Source organism: Doryrhamphus excisus, chromosome 21 (assembly GCF_030265055.1).
Source record: "Doryrhamphus excisus isolate RoL2022-K1 chromosome 21, RoL_Dexc_1.0, whole genome shotgun sequence".
NCBI lineage: Eukaryota > Metazoa > Chordata > Actinopteri > Syngnathiformes > Syngnathidae > Doryrhamphus > Doryrhamphus excisus.
Window position 1 is genome coordinate 4,570,751 of NC_080486.1, and position 16,504 is coordinate 4,587,254.

The 16,504-nt window shown below is 41.9% G+C and overlaps 2 protein-coding genes across 3 annotated transcripts; both read right to left on the reverse strand.

The window, feature by feature from the left end:
* Window positions 1-3,478: 3,478 nt before the first annotated feature.
* On the reverse strand, window positions 3,479-6,802 carry spag6 (sperm associated antigen 6). Of its 2 annotated transcripts, XM_058060264.1 has the most exons (12): window positions 6,724-6,802; window positions 6,423-6,491; window positions 6,261-6,356; window positions 6,015-6,181; window positions 5,608-5,791; window positions 5,328-5,533; window positions 4,715-4,888; window positions 4,496-4,648; window positions 4,239-4,430; window positions 4,045-4,161; window positions 3,832-3,977; window positions 3,479-3,740 (listed from the first exon to the last, which is right to left on the reverse strand). In XM_058060264.1, exons 2-12 carry the CDS (start codon window positions 6,445-6,447, stop codon window positions 3,677-3,679), a joined length of 1,524 nt encoding a protein of 507 aa, XP_057916247.1. In that variant the 5' UTR covers window positions 6,448-6,491; window positions 6,724-6,802; the 3' UTR covers window positions 3,479-3,676. The 2 variants fall into 2 exon arrangements, with proteins under 2 accessions (XP_057916247.1, XP_057916248.1); XM_058060265.1 differs by lacking the exons at window positions 6,261-6,356; window positions 6,423-6,491; window positions 6,724-6,802 and having other exon boundaries at window positions 6,011-6,128.
* A 7,890-nt stretch (window positions 6,803-14,692) lies between these two features.
* commd3 (COMM domain containing 3) lies at window positions 14,693-16,300 on the reverse strand. The gene is made up of 8 exons (XM_058060266.1): window positions 16,143-16,300; window positions 15,728-15,839; window positions 15,446-15,509; window positions 15,339-15,373; window positions 15,193-15,253; window positions 15,065-15,121; window positions 14,947-15,000; window positions 14,693-14,813 (listed from the first exon to the last, which is right to left on the reverse strand). Exons 1-8 carry the CDS (start codon window positions 16,279-16,281, stop codon window positions 14,754-14,756), a joined length of 582 nt encoding a protein of 193 aa, XP_057916249.1. The 5' UTR covers window positions 16,282-16,300; the 3' UTR covers window positions 14,693-14,753.
* Window positions 16,301-16,504: the final 204 nt, after the last annotated feature.

Genomic DNA, 16,504 nt, shown 5'->3' on the forward strand with positions numbered 1-16,504 from the left:
CTACTGTACCAAATATTAACATTCATTTTCTCAGGTGTTCAAATACTTATTTGCAGCTGTATCACACAAATAAATTGTTAAAAAATCATGCATTGTGATTTCTGGATTTTTCTTTTTAGTTTATCTCTCTCACAGTGGACATGCACCTACGATGAAAATTTCAGACCCCTCCATGATTTCTAAGTGGGAGAAATAGCAAAATAGCAGGGTGTTCAAATACTTATTTTCTTCACTGTATGTGCTGCAAAAAAAAGTTTCACTTTCACACTTAAAAGTCTGTTCTTCTCAGCCCTGGAGGCTTCTTTTCTTTTTTCCACACACAAGCGGTGACAGCAGTGCATGCAGGGAGAATGAGTATTTGTTTTATTGTGTAATAATTATAAGCAGAAATGCCAGACTTTAAATGCATTTTTTTATCTGCTTGTGAATGAGCTCCTCCTGCTGCCTCTGCCAACTTGCCAAAAGCATTTTTTTTCAGCAAACCAAAAGAGCTCAAAGGACATTATAACTTATCAAATGTGTCTTTATTTTATCATGTACAGGGAGATGAAAATGATGGAAGACAACTTGGCCAGAGATCTAAAATGTCCTTTATTTGGCTTTTAAGATTCTAAATCTAAATTTGCATTAAGAAATTAGAAAAGCAGGGCCAGAAATAATGGTTTAAGCATTATGTGTGTGTGATGTGTGTGTTTGTGTGAATGTGATCAGTGCTGTTCAGTGACATCATGGCCAAAAAAAAAATGTTTATTGTTCTTCACATTTAATGATAATACAATCCATTCCATAAGCATTCACTCAAACCAATAAAAGCACTTGTTCTGCTTGACTAAAATTGTGAATGTTTCTTATCTTTATTTCACTACATTTCAACTCTTATTGTAATCTTGTAAGATTATACACTAATATTATTAGTATTAATATTTCAGAATTTGTCTTCGTTGAGGTTAGAACGCACAAAAACAACGTAAAGGAGGAGTACACACCATGTCGCTGGCAGGGGGAGGTCCGGAAAATTGATTTACACGAATTAATGCATGTAATTATAATTATATATCGTCATAATTATAATGAAGTGTTATTACTGTCATTTCAAAGCTGACCAATCGCTTATATTGGTTGGGAACTCAACATTCGTACAGCTTTTAAGATAAACTACCCCATATTTTATCTAATGGTTCAGTCCTGTCCAAAGCAGGTGTTCCGTGTTGCTTGATTGAGTAGGCGGGAAACTACCCGGAAGTGGAAAGAGCGTCGGCGTCCTACACACGAAAACATCTTGTCAAAATGTTGTTTCTGAATAAAAATGGATGTACACGACGACATACCGTCACTTAAATACAGGTGGGTGTCGTCCGTGAGTGTCTGTTGGGGTTAAATGTCGACAGTTATTTGGCCTAGCTAAAGTATCGTCATTTTCGAAATGGTGTCAGTAAGCTAGGCTATACTGCTACCTAACATTTTGGACTTCTCCTGTGTTAGTCGGTGTAATTAACCACGTAGTAAAATAAATAAAACAATAAAAGTACAATAAAACTTAATTCAATGTAAAACTAAAGCTTCCCCTCAAAAGTATTTGAATGACGTTAGCAACACTGCTAACTTCTACAGGCGGTGCAGCCAAAACATTAGGTACACCCATACATAAAATACAATTCAGTGTTCAGTTGGAAGAGTTATCTACTAACCTACACAACAGGGGAAAATTGACTGAAATTGATTATTGATTATTATTATCTTCAAGATTCATGAAGTATCTAAATTATTCAATTGAAGCCTTATTATAGTATGCATAATTTATAATGCTTCTATGAATTGCTATCGGTGTTTGTTGAATATGCTGCTAAGGTGGAGGATGGCATTTAACACATTTCTTACACGACTCACCATTTGTGTTTTTTTTTCCTCTTTTAGTGGCAACAATACCTGCAATGCCTGTGATCTCATTAAAGTTATCAGCCAGGTAAGGTTTTTTTAATATGACCATATTCCCAATTTATTCGCTCTTTCCTTGTCTGAAAAGAGACCCCGTTTATTGCGTTGTTTGCCACAAGAAAGCTGCAACAAAATAAATATTTATATATATATCTTAGTTGAAAATTCGTTTACAAAATACGTGTTTTTTATTTTTTTTTGTGATGTGTTCCTGCGTATGCATAAAAATAATGTAAAGACACTAAGGCGTGTCTATAAATCCTAAATCCAATCTCAATTGTTTCAAATGTGGTTTGACTCACATTTTGAAACTTATTTTTAATATATAAAGAATCGGTTGGAAGAGTGCATAAATTTATTTTTCTTTTGAATTGAATGTCCAGTATTTGAACATTTTTATGGCATTTTTAATGTATTTAATTCAATGTATTTTATTTAATGTATTTAATTCAAATCGACATTTTTCTCCATATTTTAATTCTTCCATTAGTTATTATTCGATTCGCTGGTAATGTAATTTAAGTTACTGAAGCTCAATACACAAAGTCAAACAACTATTATATATAATGGATAAATGTATATCTATTGAAGCATATATACTGGTAAACCCGGTTAATCTTCTAAATGTGTGCAACAATAGAATATGTTATTCATACAATCGAATAAATGGAAACAGCATACATTTTATAACCAATGCAAGTGTATGTTTTTGTAGTAATATAGAGGGAAACGACGCAAAAAATACAATTCGCTAGTCAATTAGTAAATTATATTGTTAAAAAATATATAAAAATTAAAAAATATAAATACCGGCATATAGTCACTAATGAAGCTAAAGACGTTTTAGGTTATTAAAGGTAATTTAATGCTGTCTTTATCCTCGACGTAATGTCAAAAACGTCAGTGATTACTATTACATTTATATATGGTTTAGTTATGGTGGGTGATTTATTGATTATTGACATTTATTAATAAGTTATGTGATTCACTGTTATTTCTGGCGTCGTAAAGGCTCCCGTGTATATATATATATTTTTTTTTGGGGGGGGGGGGGGTACCAACCTGTCCGATGGTCTCGTTTGCATTGTTTCCAATTGAAATATTGAATAGTGGAATTAACAGCATCCCCCTCGACGCCTTGCCTATTTATAGATAATAATAATCGGTACGGACTGATTTATTGCAGCCGTATAACAAAACACATCGAATGTTACGTTAAAGCGTAACAGGCTTAAAAAGCAATGCTATGAATGGATGAGGATTTAAAAATATCTTGTTAAAGAGGAGGCGGAGACGCCAGCTGCTCGGATCTCCCGGCCAAGGCGACAGCACAATGTGGGGAGCAAGCGTGGACGTGGGTGCAGCAAGACAATAAACAAAGAGCTGCTCGCCATGTGGGCAGCAGCTGCTACACACGTACGCACTTGCAAGAGTGGATCCACAGCCGCCGCCAGGGGGCACTGCGGAGCTCGGCTGTGCTTCCGAATGTTGACTGCACAAATTCTTTAGGGGTCACTCGAGTGATATTTACAAAGTCCTTTATTTGAACTTGATATTCCAGTTAACCCTACAGTATTCTACTTAATTCCGAATATTCTCACCAGCAAGTCTGTATGATTTGATGATATCCTACGTTCTATTAAGAACATCCAAACATCCAGCGGTATTGAATGTCTGAGGCGTGCTGTACATGAAGTACATGTATTCACAGTAATGTTGCACAAAAAAATGCAAGGTGGTCTCAGGATGGCTTAAAATTCTCCAAGCGCTCCAACAACACCTCTGAGTATCCCGGGGAGTAGTACCTGTAACGTGAAACACACAAAAGACCCTTTCTTGATTTTTTTAAGGATGGATATGACATGAATATTTGTGTTAATGAAGATGGGTGTATACCTGACTATCTCCTCTGGGAAGCAGCTGTTGATGGAATTAATGTGCTCCTGGAGGGGGGAGCCTGGCTCCGCCTGAATCTCCTGCACTTTCTTTAACCCCCCGCTGGTGACAAACTGTCGGCGAGCCTGGCTGTCGTGTGGTAACACCTTTGACATGAAAGGAGGAGATATTTAAACAGTTGTAGGGATTATGGCAAATTGCTGAGCAACCGACCTTGCTGAACTGGCAGACGACATGTTTGATGATGTTTGTGGGTGCATCGTAGAGGAGGGACTCCAGTGCCGGCAGGAAGGTACACTTCTGCAGGATCATCTTGAGGGACTTTTTACTCTGATCAAACCAACAGAATGGATGTGGATCGTCAGCTTTTTGCTCCAACAGATGACCGCAGCAGCAAAAAAGCATACTTTGGTCTGCAGGTCTTCTGAGCTGCTGGCATCTGTGTAGAGTTGCAGCAGCTTGGGAAGCAGGTTGGCGGTCGCCACGGCCTTGGCATGCACAGGCGTGTGATGTCCTATCTGGCCTATGCACCAGGCTGTGGCCGCCTTGATGTGATGTTCCGTCTCCTCTGATAGACACAGAGCCAGCTGGAGCAACCCCTGCGAGAAAGGAGCATCATCATATGCCGTACTATAAATCCAAGCTGGAAAAAAAAAACACACACCTGGGAAAGAATGACAGCCATGGCCAGATTCTCACTGTGTGCCGCCACATATCCCAGCATCATGATCCCTGGCAACCTCAGACTTCCACGGGACTCCCCAAGGTACGTGATCACTTCTGAGGTTCCTCCACAGTTCACTATCACCTGGGACAGCTGCAAAGGCACGTCCGTGTGTGTTGGCTTCTGTGTGAGTTGAACACTCGTACCTGTGCGGAGTACCTCAGGAGTGTGTTTAACCACCTCCCTCATCAGGATGGTGACGTTTTTTTTCACACACTCGTCCGGGTCCCTGAGGCACATCATGGCTGCAGGGAAGACGTCGGCCTCGATCACCAACTCCGCCAGGCAGACCGAGTGTTTGCTGATCTGACCCAGAGCAGAGAATACCTGCCTCTGGACAGACAAAAACACACTCCAGTCCATATGTGACCTGTATCACATACCTCATTATATCAGGCCTCATTCATATGTGGATATGAATCAGTTATGTATGCAATGCGACTGCAGTATGGACATTTAGGTTGTATATATTTGACCTATTCATCATGGAAAAGATGTGTAATGCTGGAAAAAGCTCTTCTGTCATCTGGAAGTTATTTTTGAAAAGTGTCAGTGAAGCACAGGATCATTTGGTTGAATAATATTGGTCCATTATTCACAATTTTTTGCTGTTTGCTTCAAACGTAACCCACGCCCAAGTCCTTCGTCCTTGCTGCCTGCCACTAATGAAACACTGCACTCCCCAAAATGGATGCAGCCCTGTTCATGCCAGCACTGTTTTTTGACGTATCGGCCAACATCAGCAAGAAACTGACTCGCCCATGGGCCTCACCCTGAGTTTGGTGTCTGGGTTGAGGATCATCTGTGCTAGGTGTGCGATGGCACCGGCCTCCACCACGATTTGGGCCAATTCCGGCGTGTGTTTGGAGATGTCACTGAGCACCGAGGCGGCAATGCGTTTGAGGGCGATCTCTGGCTCCAGGAGGCACAACACCAGCATGGGGACGGCACCTGCATCCACAATGGACTGGGACAAGGCTGTAAAAAAAAAAAATTTAAAGCCCACATTGAAAAATGGAAGAAATCAGAAGAAGAAAACACGTCATCTTTACCCTCATTGTGTCGTGCAATGTAGCCCAGAGCCCAAGCAGCAGCTTCTTTCACACCGGGGTCAAACTCTTCAAGACAGAGAACCAGAGCGTCCACACCCCCGTTTGTCACCACCGCCAGAGCCAGCTCTGGGGAGTGTTTGGCCACCGCTCGCAGGACAAACGCTGCTGCTTTCTTATATAACCTCTGTGCACAAAACACATGGAAATAATGTCATGTTATGCCTATGAGATCATTGAAGTCTATGAAAGTAAATAAAGTAGTTATACAATATTTGTGTTGGCATTGTTCTGCAAAACTGAACATTAAAAGGTGATATTTGTGTGTTTTGTGCAGTATGATGAACAGTGCTATACTATGTATGTAATACACATACTGTACGTACAATGCTGTGTCAACACATACTGACATTTTGCAGGGTCAGGGAGCGGATGAGCTGAGGCAGGATGTCCTCTTTCACCAAAGACTCGGCGAGGTCAACGTTGTGGTCGGCCAGGCGACCCAAAGCCAAGGCTGCTTTCTGCTGGATGCCGGGAACCACGTCCAGCATCAGGGGCCTCAGCATGGACATGACGCCTGCAAAGGACGTGAGTGCTGCATTTTTAGCTGCTTTTAATGACATGCGGTCTCGGACAGTATGGCTGCCTTTTTTTACCCGCTTTTTGGAGGATTTCTATGTTTTGAGGTCGATCCGCCAAATCAGCAACCGTTTGCACAAACTGCATTCTTGATTTGTTGTACTGCTCGAAAACTGCATAGACATACACACAGAGTCAGGACACACATATTGTCAACCCACATAACTTAACAATGGCACCTTGAACGATCTGCCTTTGAGTCATGTCTTGGCCTCCAATCGCGATGGCTTCAAGGATATTTTTCCAACCTGAGTGCAGAAAATGGCAACATGAGTGACGTCGTTCAGCCGCACGAAGTTTGGCTTCCGGTGTGAAATACAATGACAACTGCGACGTCAACACCCCCACCCCCCAGTCATGACGCTCCGTTATTTTGACAAAGAAATGACGCCGCGTTTGTCTCAACGTTAACGTGTTTCCTGTTTTTGTCTTTCTAGTGAGAGAGCGAGTTCTGCAGATTTAAAAAAAAGAAGAGACGACCTGTGATCTCTCCGATTTCCGACTTCTCCTGAGGATCTTTGTCACAGCCACTTGTCTTGGAGGTAAGTAGACGTCTGTATTGTTGTCTCATGTTGCCGTGGCAACACCAAGGCAGTAGGACGCGCATTGCCTCGCTGAAGATCGTCTATTATGGACAACATTGTTACTCTGGTATGGTGTTCAGTACGTATGTATTATATATGCAACATAGGTATTGTCCACTTTAATCCAAAATTCATCATTTGGCTCCGGTTTATTCAAGTAAAAAATATATATTTTTAGCCTTAAATTGTGATCAAAGACTAAATGACATTTAGATTCCTTATATGATGGTGTTTTAGGATATCACGTAATATGTCTTTACATATTTAATGTCAAATGGCCTACATTTCAATAAATGGCAGGATTATTTTAGTAGCTCAATACAAAAATCGATTTTACATCAAGGGAAATATTTCAAGAATGTACTAATGCATGATGGCTCTAATCTCATACAATTAGAAAAAAATATCAAAGTTAAATGTCAGTTGTGGTAGACTCTAATCAGCAAATTAACTGCAAAAACTGTGAGGGCTTTTAATTGAAATATAATAATAACCGCACCTTGTCTGTGTAAGACTTAATATAACGGCCAATATTCATTTAGACACCAATGATTATTGCTTACGTTGTCATTTTTTTTTATTTTAACCTATTTAAATTGTTTGACGCTTACCGCTTTTAAAATGGCGGAGACCCCATGGACAGTCTTATTTCTATCCAAAAAGTCACATCTCTTTTAGGCTACGCCTTTTTACCGAGCGCAAAAAATAAAATCTAATTTTGAGTTAAAAATATTAGTTATTGAAAATAAATGTTTCCATGTACTTAAAAATGTCAAATATTGAACATAACTGTAGAAATATCACCTCATGAAAGCTTGTGTTGTACTTTCAGGCACGCTTACGGGCGCTCTCTACCGGCAGCATTGCATTCAGCAGCCGAAGGACAGAAGGACGAATGCCGGCCAAGGAGCAGAAGTCCCCGCCTGAAGGGCGACCGGAGGTCCGTCCAACTACGGTGAGTTCGCCCCACTTTTCTGACTATTTTCTATTTGCCGAAGAACTAAACACTCGAACTCCATTTCACCCCAAAATTAGTACTTTACCGAGCGAATTAGAACGTTTGTTTTTTTTGTTTAATTGTGATTTTTAGAGCCAGGCGGTACAAGAACGCTGCAAGGAAAGACAGACTGAGGACTTGAGGACAAAATCTTACCATGCCAACATTCTTCTATTGCTCAATTTATGGCTTTAGTGTTAACGCCCAGCTAAGTCTGTCACTGCAGATTACAATAATTGTGCTAGCAGACATTATTATTGTTAATATAGAATCCGTTTAATCTATTAAACACGACGAAAGATATTCAAAAACATTGCAGTTTATTTTAAATAACCAAAATACGTTTATTGCAAAAAAATGTATTCACTCGGCGCATTTAAATCACATTTCCCGTGTAAAATACGCTAGAACATTAAGACGTGTGACAATAAGTGTTAAGTGTAAAACTTTTTATTTAGATGTTTTATACTGTGCAACAGTAACAATACAATAAGTAGTCCATACAATCGAGCGAATAAAGGAATAAACGGGAGACGTGACGTCACTGAGCATGAAATATACCGGAAGCATCTTTCCATCACCGCAGATTAAATAGCAATTACTGTATGTTTTTTCTATGTACATGTGGCTCCTAGAAAACCGTTTTATTACAAATTGTCCTTTTTAAAACAACAAAGTGAGACGTGGGCCCCCAAAAAAAGGCAAAACATAAAAGTGTCATCATGAGCATGCATTAAAATAGTCCAACCATAACAAACACCTTTCATCTGGAACTAAAATAGCACTTGAGTGACTTGGAATTCCAACGGGGGGGTAAATGCTTTCCGGTCAATCTTCGTTTCCGCTCACAATCTTTTATAGCAAAATCGTCACGCCACTTCCGCGTTGCTTTTTATTTTGAAATGCCATGAATGCGCTACGGAAATGACATGTAACCATAAAACGTCAGAGTAGAAAGACTATACACTGGAACTACGGTGTTAGCTGTCGGCTCCACTCGGTGTCATCCGGACGAGGTGGACGTGCCGTTCAAGGACACCTTCCTGGGCTTGCCGCTGCCGTTAGTGCCGCTCAGCTGCGTGAAGGGGCGGCTCCCGGGCGAAGGGGCCACGGCCGGGGTGCCGTTCACGTTGCCGGGGCCGTGCGGGGGCTGAGGGAGCGGGGACTGCGCGGGGGTGCCCGGGCTCGGCAGGGAGGAGGACGTGGACGGGGCCCCCGCGGGACTTCCGGCTTTGTCGCTGGCCGAGTCGCTCTCCGGACCCGAGCGGTTGGAGCCCTCCTGCTGGGCATGGCTCACTTTCATCTTCTTACAGGTGGGCCGGACTCGGTACTGGAGGGGCAGTGGGCCGGTCTGTGGGGTCCCCAAACACCATGCCAGTCAACGGTAATACTTTATAGCTTCAAAATATGAATAATAATTGTACTAAAATGAAGTTAATAACCTTTAGTTAACCTCTTAAAGTGAAAGCAATTAACCATATGTAATATTAATTTTAAGTTTATGAAACGGCAAAGCAGGTCAGAGGAAGCATATGAATAATAATTGTACTAAAATGAAGTTAATAACCTTTAGTTAACCTCTTAAAGTGAAAGCCCCAGGCTGCCATGTGCTAATACATAATGATTGTAGCAATTACCATATGTAATATCAATATTAGGTTTATGAAAAGGCAAGGCAGGTCAGAGGAAGCACTTGAAGCATACACTTGCATGCTACAATGTCACCAGTTATGGCAACCCTGCAATAGTATATGTATTAGTAGTATTAATTCTCAGCTTCATATGCATGACACTTCTGAGTCCCTGCTATTTCCCCTTCCATGTTTTTATGATAGCCTTCTAGTCAATATGAAAATAGAGGCAATGTTGCTTTCAATAACCACAGATTACACTATTACTACTGGGCATTGCTCTACTTCCACTCTTTGGATTTTTGTTTTTTTTTGTAAGAAAAGCACAAGAGGCCCAAGACATCGGGACATTGGCCCTTGAACCAGCTCTGGGAAAGCGGCCGTGATTGCAACAACTCCGCCCTCAGAGACGTCATCCCGACCACGACTGTTTACATGCACACCTCATGTTGTCTCACTCACCCGTCTCCACGTGTAGATGTACGCAATGTCCATTAATGTGTAGTAATCTTTCAGGGGTTCATCTTCATACATGACTTCTACCTGCGGACACAACATGCAAAACCATTTTGGTAAATATATGAAGTCATATCAGAGAAATATTAAGGGTGGAACAGTACGCCATAAAAGGAGGCTTTATGATAGAAGTTATGAGCTGAAGGCTGGGCTGCTTTTTAGCGTACCTTCCTGTTCCTCACTTTCCATGTGTACCACTCCACCCCTGGTAAATATTGCCGATAATACCTGGTAGGTGTTAGGGATGTCCATTTTGCTGCGCAGGAACTTCCTCAGATGCATGATGGTCATTGCTGCTGGACACTGCAGGTACCTTTTATTTGCCATCTGATGTAGACCATACACACGTTGGTATATTAGTGATGGTGATCTGTGGCCAATAGGAGGTACATGGTATCTCGGCTTACCTGGTCTTTAGGATGCTTGTCTTCAAGACGACCCGTCAGCCTGCACACAGTCCCAATAAATACTTCATCAATACAATGACAACAAGAAGGTTTGTGTGATCATCTTAATCAACATGAACATTTTACCTGCAGGCGCTCTGGTCAAAGAACTCGATGGACAAGCTGATGATCTCATCATCTGTTATGATTCTCTTTTCTTCATCTGCTACTTCTCCTCGGTCTTCATTGGAGCCATTAGAAGCTGCGTGAAGCACAACACAGTTTATGGACTTTGGTGGAAATAATGTTTGTACGAGAAAATAATATGGGAATCAAAAAATCTCACCTTCTACGGGGTGTTCTGCATAAAAGTCTCTTCTCCTCTTCATCTCATCTAAAGACAATACAGATTGTTTGAATTTGATCTGATTGCGTCTTTATCTTAGTGGAAAAGCGAAGCATCTTACTTTTAAAGAGTCCTGGCACCAGCTTGTAGACGATGTCCTGCAGAGTTTTGTCAGACCTGCACACGGGAAGACAAACTTTTGACTTAACGGAGAGGAAGACTAACCGCAGAAGCAACAACAAACCATGAAGACTCACCTAATGTTGAGCAGAGGCTTGGTTTTGTGGACTTGCACGTCACAAATGGGACAATATTTGCTGGTTTCCAGGTAACGGACGATGCACATTTTGCAAACTGCAGCACAAAGAAAACAAACTTAACGTAACACTGACTGTGTGTGTGTGTGTGTGTCGTCTGTGTTTTGCTCACATGAGTGCAGACACTCGATGATGGTGGTGGCGTCGATGAAGTAACCCCCGCACAGGACGCACATCAGGTGTGGGTTGAGCTCGGTGATCTTGATCCTGGTCGTCCGATGCATGGTGAGCAAAAGGAGGCTGATTGCATGCAAAGAAAGACAAACAAGTCATTAAATGAGCCATTTGGATGGAAGCTACTGATGCTGTTTGCTTAAACGCTGTTAAGGCATCATCATTTATGCTAATTTGGAGCATCAGCAGAGGGGAGGCTCTCTAGGTGGACGCCTCATAAATCTCCACAAAGACTTCAATAATATTTTTAAGACTGCTGTCGCTGTTACAAGAGCAGGGGTCACATGACAAGACTTCCAAACACGAAAAAAAACAACAGCAAACTTCGTATAATTTGATGTATTTTTTAAATCATGTTTTAATTCCTAAAAGAACAAGGGGTAAAAACGCCGACTTTTTTTTTTACTTCAAATGAGATTTTACACAAATACAACTCAGAAAATAAACGAACGAGTCCTGATATTTGTTAAAAACAACGTCACGTGGGAGGGTAACCTGGGCGTTACTATGGCAACCACAACACATGGCGGCAGGAAAAATGAAAAAGACATCCAAGACGAAGGCAACAAGATAAGACAAGACGGGACGGAAGGAAAAATAAAACACGCATTCAGGACGACAAGAAGAAGAGACAAGCGTACATTACTTAGCTAACACATGCAGGCTACGCGGCTGCCATTTTGTGCCTGGAAAATAATCAACCCGTCTTCTCTTAAATGGGGCGTTTACGTCAATTAAGGACAACATAAAAAGAACTTCCAGACAGGATTCTGAGAAGCGTGTACGTGTTTCTCCTCACGTCGATTGTAGACATGCGCAGAGAGATTAACCGCTAAATGTATTTTTATAGCGCGCTAAAATGACATTGATTGCAAAGCAGCGCCGTTTACTGGGCTTTTTTTTTTTTTTAAACACACGAACGCATCACTCGTAAGCTAGGAAAATTCGCTGATATACTGCAAATTGTTTTTAATTGCGCTGTAATGCACTTGAATGCAACGTACCGGCTACAAGAGCTAACATGGACGCATCTCTCAAAATGTAGAATAAGTAGACACTCTGATTAAATTAGTGCGCCGTAATCAACTTGAATGCAGCATAGCGTCTTTTACTGATCTTGTTAAACCAGGTGAACGCATCACGAGAGTTAGGAAAATTGGCTGATTCGCTGCAAAATACATTTTTTTAGTGCGCTGTAATGCACTTGAATACAACGCAGCGGCGCGGAGAGCTTGTTGGAGACACGTGAAGGCATCACTCATACAATTAAGTATATTAATTACAAAATCAGATTTTTATAAGGCGTCATTATAACCTTGAATAGAGCGGGGAGGGGTCTTTTTCTGAGCTTGCTTTTAACACATGAACGCATCACTCATAAGATGGAGCACATTAACTGAAAATGCGATTTTTATAAGGCGCCTGAAAATTAGGATTTTTTTTTTTTATGGGGCGACATAAAGAACACGAATACAGCATTGCGTCTTTTACTGAGCTTGTTTTAACACGTGAACGTCTCACTCATAATGGAGTTAAGACAGTAAGCAGCAAGACTTTTTAGACATGAGGATTAGACCCTGGAAAAATGCCTAAGGTTTTGACTTTTTTTTTTTTTTACAAAAACGCCTCAGACTTGACTTAGCATTGACATATACATAGAAGAATAGCAACAAAAACACAACAAACAGCTTTATGTGCCTGCTTCATGACCAGTTAAGACAGTTAACATTATTTTTACTACGTTTGCGGCAAGGGTGGACTCCAATTTGCACAACACATACATACACTCAAGGTCAAGAGTGCTCACGATATTTATGTTGCTATACCTGGACAAAAAAAAAACAGATTTGTCCTTACTACCAAAATATTTACATGTTAAGCAAAATGAGCTACACGCATATGGGAGGAAAAGGCATCAAGTTAACATAAAGGACGTTAGATTATTAGCTAAAATGACGACCCTGCGAGACCACGTTGAGGGCTATCATATATGAGCTTCCTTATGGCGATTATCATGAACAAAACAGGTGAAAACAGGCACATTTATAACATCAACATTTTAAAAGCACCAAACAGCAAGTGCCCCGCCACACACACACACACACACACACACACACACATTTAGTAAGCTTTTGCAAGATCATTATTTCCTATAATGCCCCTTTATGTAAAATATCTTAAATTAAAAAAGCAGCATATATGATGAATATGGCATATGACGGCGTAGGCTACATTTACAGCCCCGACCAAAGCACCTCGCGTCCTCCTAAGTCCTCCAAGTTAAGTTAAAAACTCACAAACGAGAGCACCAACACGCACAAACAACACCACACCGTGTGCACAAACACTCAAACATGCCGACCGTGTAGAATACGGAGGCTCAAAGCAAACGTGGACCCGTTAGGAACCGTTGGAGGACTCTCTGGTGCTAACACGAGAGCCCGGAGGTCCCCGCTTCAGCCGCAAACTGACACTTTCCTCGAACAAAAAGCAGCCAAAAACACGTCCTGCACACCGTGGAGGCATACGGGCACGTTGCTAAGCTAACCACCGTGGAACCCAGCCGTTCCACGGGGCTTCAATTGGGTTTAAAGCCGAGATTGGAACCTATTTTCACGGACAGATCCGCCAAAAAGTAGACACACACACACACAAGGCTCCACGTCGCGGCTACACCGATGAAAGCTCAACATCCACCTCTGGATCGGCGTGAGAAGATCCCCCACCCCGCAAAAGAACCACACTAGATCCACGCTTAGAGTAATGAAGCGACGCCGAGAAAGCCTACCTGTGCGCGGGGCTTCGGGGTGTCGTGCTGCTGGAGGGGGCGGCGGACAGACAATGAAAGTTGGGAGGCGATCAGCAGCGAATGAATCGGAGCCGAGCCGCCATCTTGAAGCAGGCTGCAGACGCTGTCAGCGGCCGAGGCGAGCGCATTTCACACGGGGGTAGGGGGGTGGAAGGAACCGATACTGCCCTCCGTGGGCGACCCTGGGACTTTGTGAGGCGAGCACGGCGTGAGTCGTCCGGCTTGGGCTCGGGTCCGGTCCACACTTGGTCACCGCAACTTTGCCTCCAAAATAGCCCACTTAGCCCCCCTCCTCCTCCTCCTGAGTGGAAACGCAGCAGCAGCAGCGGTAGTAGTGTGTGCGTGTTTGCGTGTGCACGCTCGGTGGAAACTGACACCGTCCCCAAAATGGCTTGTACTTGGACCCGCCCACTTTGGTCACATGACCCACCCTCTTAAGGGAGCGTTTTGAATTATTGTCGGAGGTTACTTAATCACTCCACTCCATCGACATGACGTCCCGCGTAGAAAGCATTTATATTCATTTTAACACACGACAAACACTTTTTAGATATTATTTACGACATAAGCAGCTTTGTGGTGTCAAAAGCTTCACTTTTTAGTCAATTTTGAAACTAAAATTCAACGTATATATTGGCCTGAATCCTCATATAAACGCTTGTGTTGTCACAAATAAAGACGCTAGCATACCATGTTTCCATTTTTATTTCAAATACCGACATTCATGACAAAAAACACACAAACACAACATCACATCTGACTGGCTTTCTCTGCACTCTTTGCCGCATCTTTCAGCTTCCCAACCATGTCCTGAAAACATAACATCTCTTTCAAAAAGCATTATTAGTAATATCTTAACAAAATGCTAACCATAAGCGAGTATTAAGTTAGCTTCACTGCAATGCATCGTGTCTCCTGACTTTTAAGGTGGACCGGTACAAACCTGTAACTGCTCCATGGTGCAGGTGAAGGTGACATCCTCTGGACCACCTTTATTCTAACACAACACTTTCAATTAGATGACAAATCCACACAAGGAAACACAAATAATGCACTTTTACCTCAGTATTCAGTGATATTAAGTAGAACGGCTCATTGACCTTATCCAGGAGTGAGTTCTGCAAGGGAAATTAAATGTCAGTTGGGACTTTTTTTTTAAATCTATTTATTAGATTTTTTTTAAATATACCTTTATGTGATACTGCAGGCGCCATGAAACATCAGTAATGTGAGCTGGTTGTCTTCCAATGCTAAGAAATCAACATAAATGACAGCAGTTTGATTGCCTTGTCGATGGATAAAAGTAGGTAAAACATAAAAAAAATAGTGTAATACCTTGCTAACAAACCTTCCAAGTCCTTTCTGTGCTTCTGTAAAATAAATAAAGTTTATTCATGATAATGGTGCATGTATTTTAGATTAGTATGTTGTGTTCAAATCACCTGATAGCAATTGTAGAAGACGTCTATTCTGTCTGCACTGAATGACAGCTCCTCCAGACTGGAACTGCAGGGACAAAAACAACAATAATTCCCATTTGTGTACAGCATTACCAGTAAAAAACTACAGCTCGTTCGCAAAACACACAAGCTTCCAAATATTAGCCGTTTTGAAGCACATGTGTTCACACTTGGCACCAAAACAAAAAGCCTTTCACAGCTCATTGCAAATGAGCACACGATGATTTGCATAAGATCACTAAACATGGAGTTGTTAGTCCAAACCTGATGGTGGATTTGTCTGCGTTTTGCCTGACCGCCTCCAGGATGAAGGTGACGACTGCGGCGTGTATGCTTTTCAGCAGGACCGGGTCGACTTGCTTCAGTTCGGGCTCATCTGCAGAAATGAGGACGGAACCCGGAAGTGACGACAAGAACACGAAGCTACAGATTGATGTATAGGACCGAAATCAATGATTTGCATTCGAATGGAATACTTGTGCTTTGTTTGTCATTAAAGCAATATTAATTAAACCTTACTGAATAATAACCACCGAAATCATACTAGACCCCTGAAATATGACAAATAAGATATATTTCGGGGTTCAACAGGCAAAGAATGAGCTGTGTTATGCTAGCGGCTAAACCGGAAGTAGAAGTAGCGGACTGAAAAAAAGCAGCAAAGAGGCTCGCAGCTCACCCAGTACCGTCGAGTCCCTGCTGGAGGAGAGCAGAGAGCGGAAGGAGACGTCCACCAGCACCGGGAAGCCGACGTGGTCTACCGTGGACGGCTCGGCGAGAGACTGTAGTCCTCTCTGTACGGACTCCGACAACTCCATTTTGAAAGAGGGGCGTAGCCTAGTGAGGGCACGTGACAAAGCATCTGAAGAATGGAGGGGCGGGGCTAGGAAGCGCTTGCAGGGAAAATCGATAATAAAACCAACTTTTTTATTGAATTTAACAATATTTAATTGAATTAAACAACTCTTAAATAAGAATAAATCAATACAATCACAGGACACAACATTAGGTACATCTGCAAATGGCATTTCAATGTAAAAG

What these genes read in the sequence shown, in the direction of transcription:
- commd3 (XM_058060266.1), bottom strand. Translation starts at nt 16,281, where the DNA reads ATGGAGTTGTCGGAGTCCGTACAGAGAGGACTACAGTCTCTCGCCGAG. An exon ending in CAGGGACTCGACGGTACTGG is followed by an intron (nt 15,840 to 16,142) that starts GTGAGCTGCGAG and finishes TCATTTCTGCAG; the next exon opens with ATGAGCCCGAACTGAAGCAA. An exon ending in GCCTGCAGTATCACATAAAG is followed by an intron (nt 15,122 to 15,192) that starts GTATATTTAAAA and finishes TTTCCCTTGCAG; the next exon opens with AACTCACTCCTGGATAAGGT.
- spag6 (XM_058060264.1), bottom strand. Translation starts at nt 6,447, where the DNA reads ATGACTCAAAGGCAGATCGTTCAAG. An exon ending in CATTGCACGACACAATGAGG is followed by an intron (nt 5,534 to 5,607) that starts GTAAAGATGACG and finishes TTTTTTTTACAG; the next exon opens with CCTTGTCCCAGTCCATTGTG. An exon ending in TTCCCAGAGGAGATAGTCAG is followed by an intron (nt 3,741 to 3,831) that starts GTATACACCCAT and finishes TTCACGTTACAG; the next exon opens with GTACTACTCCCCGGGATACT.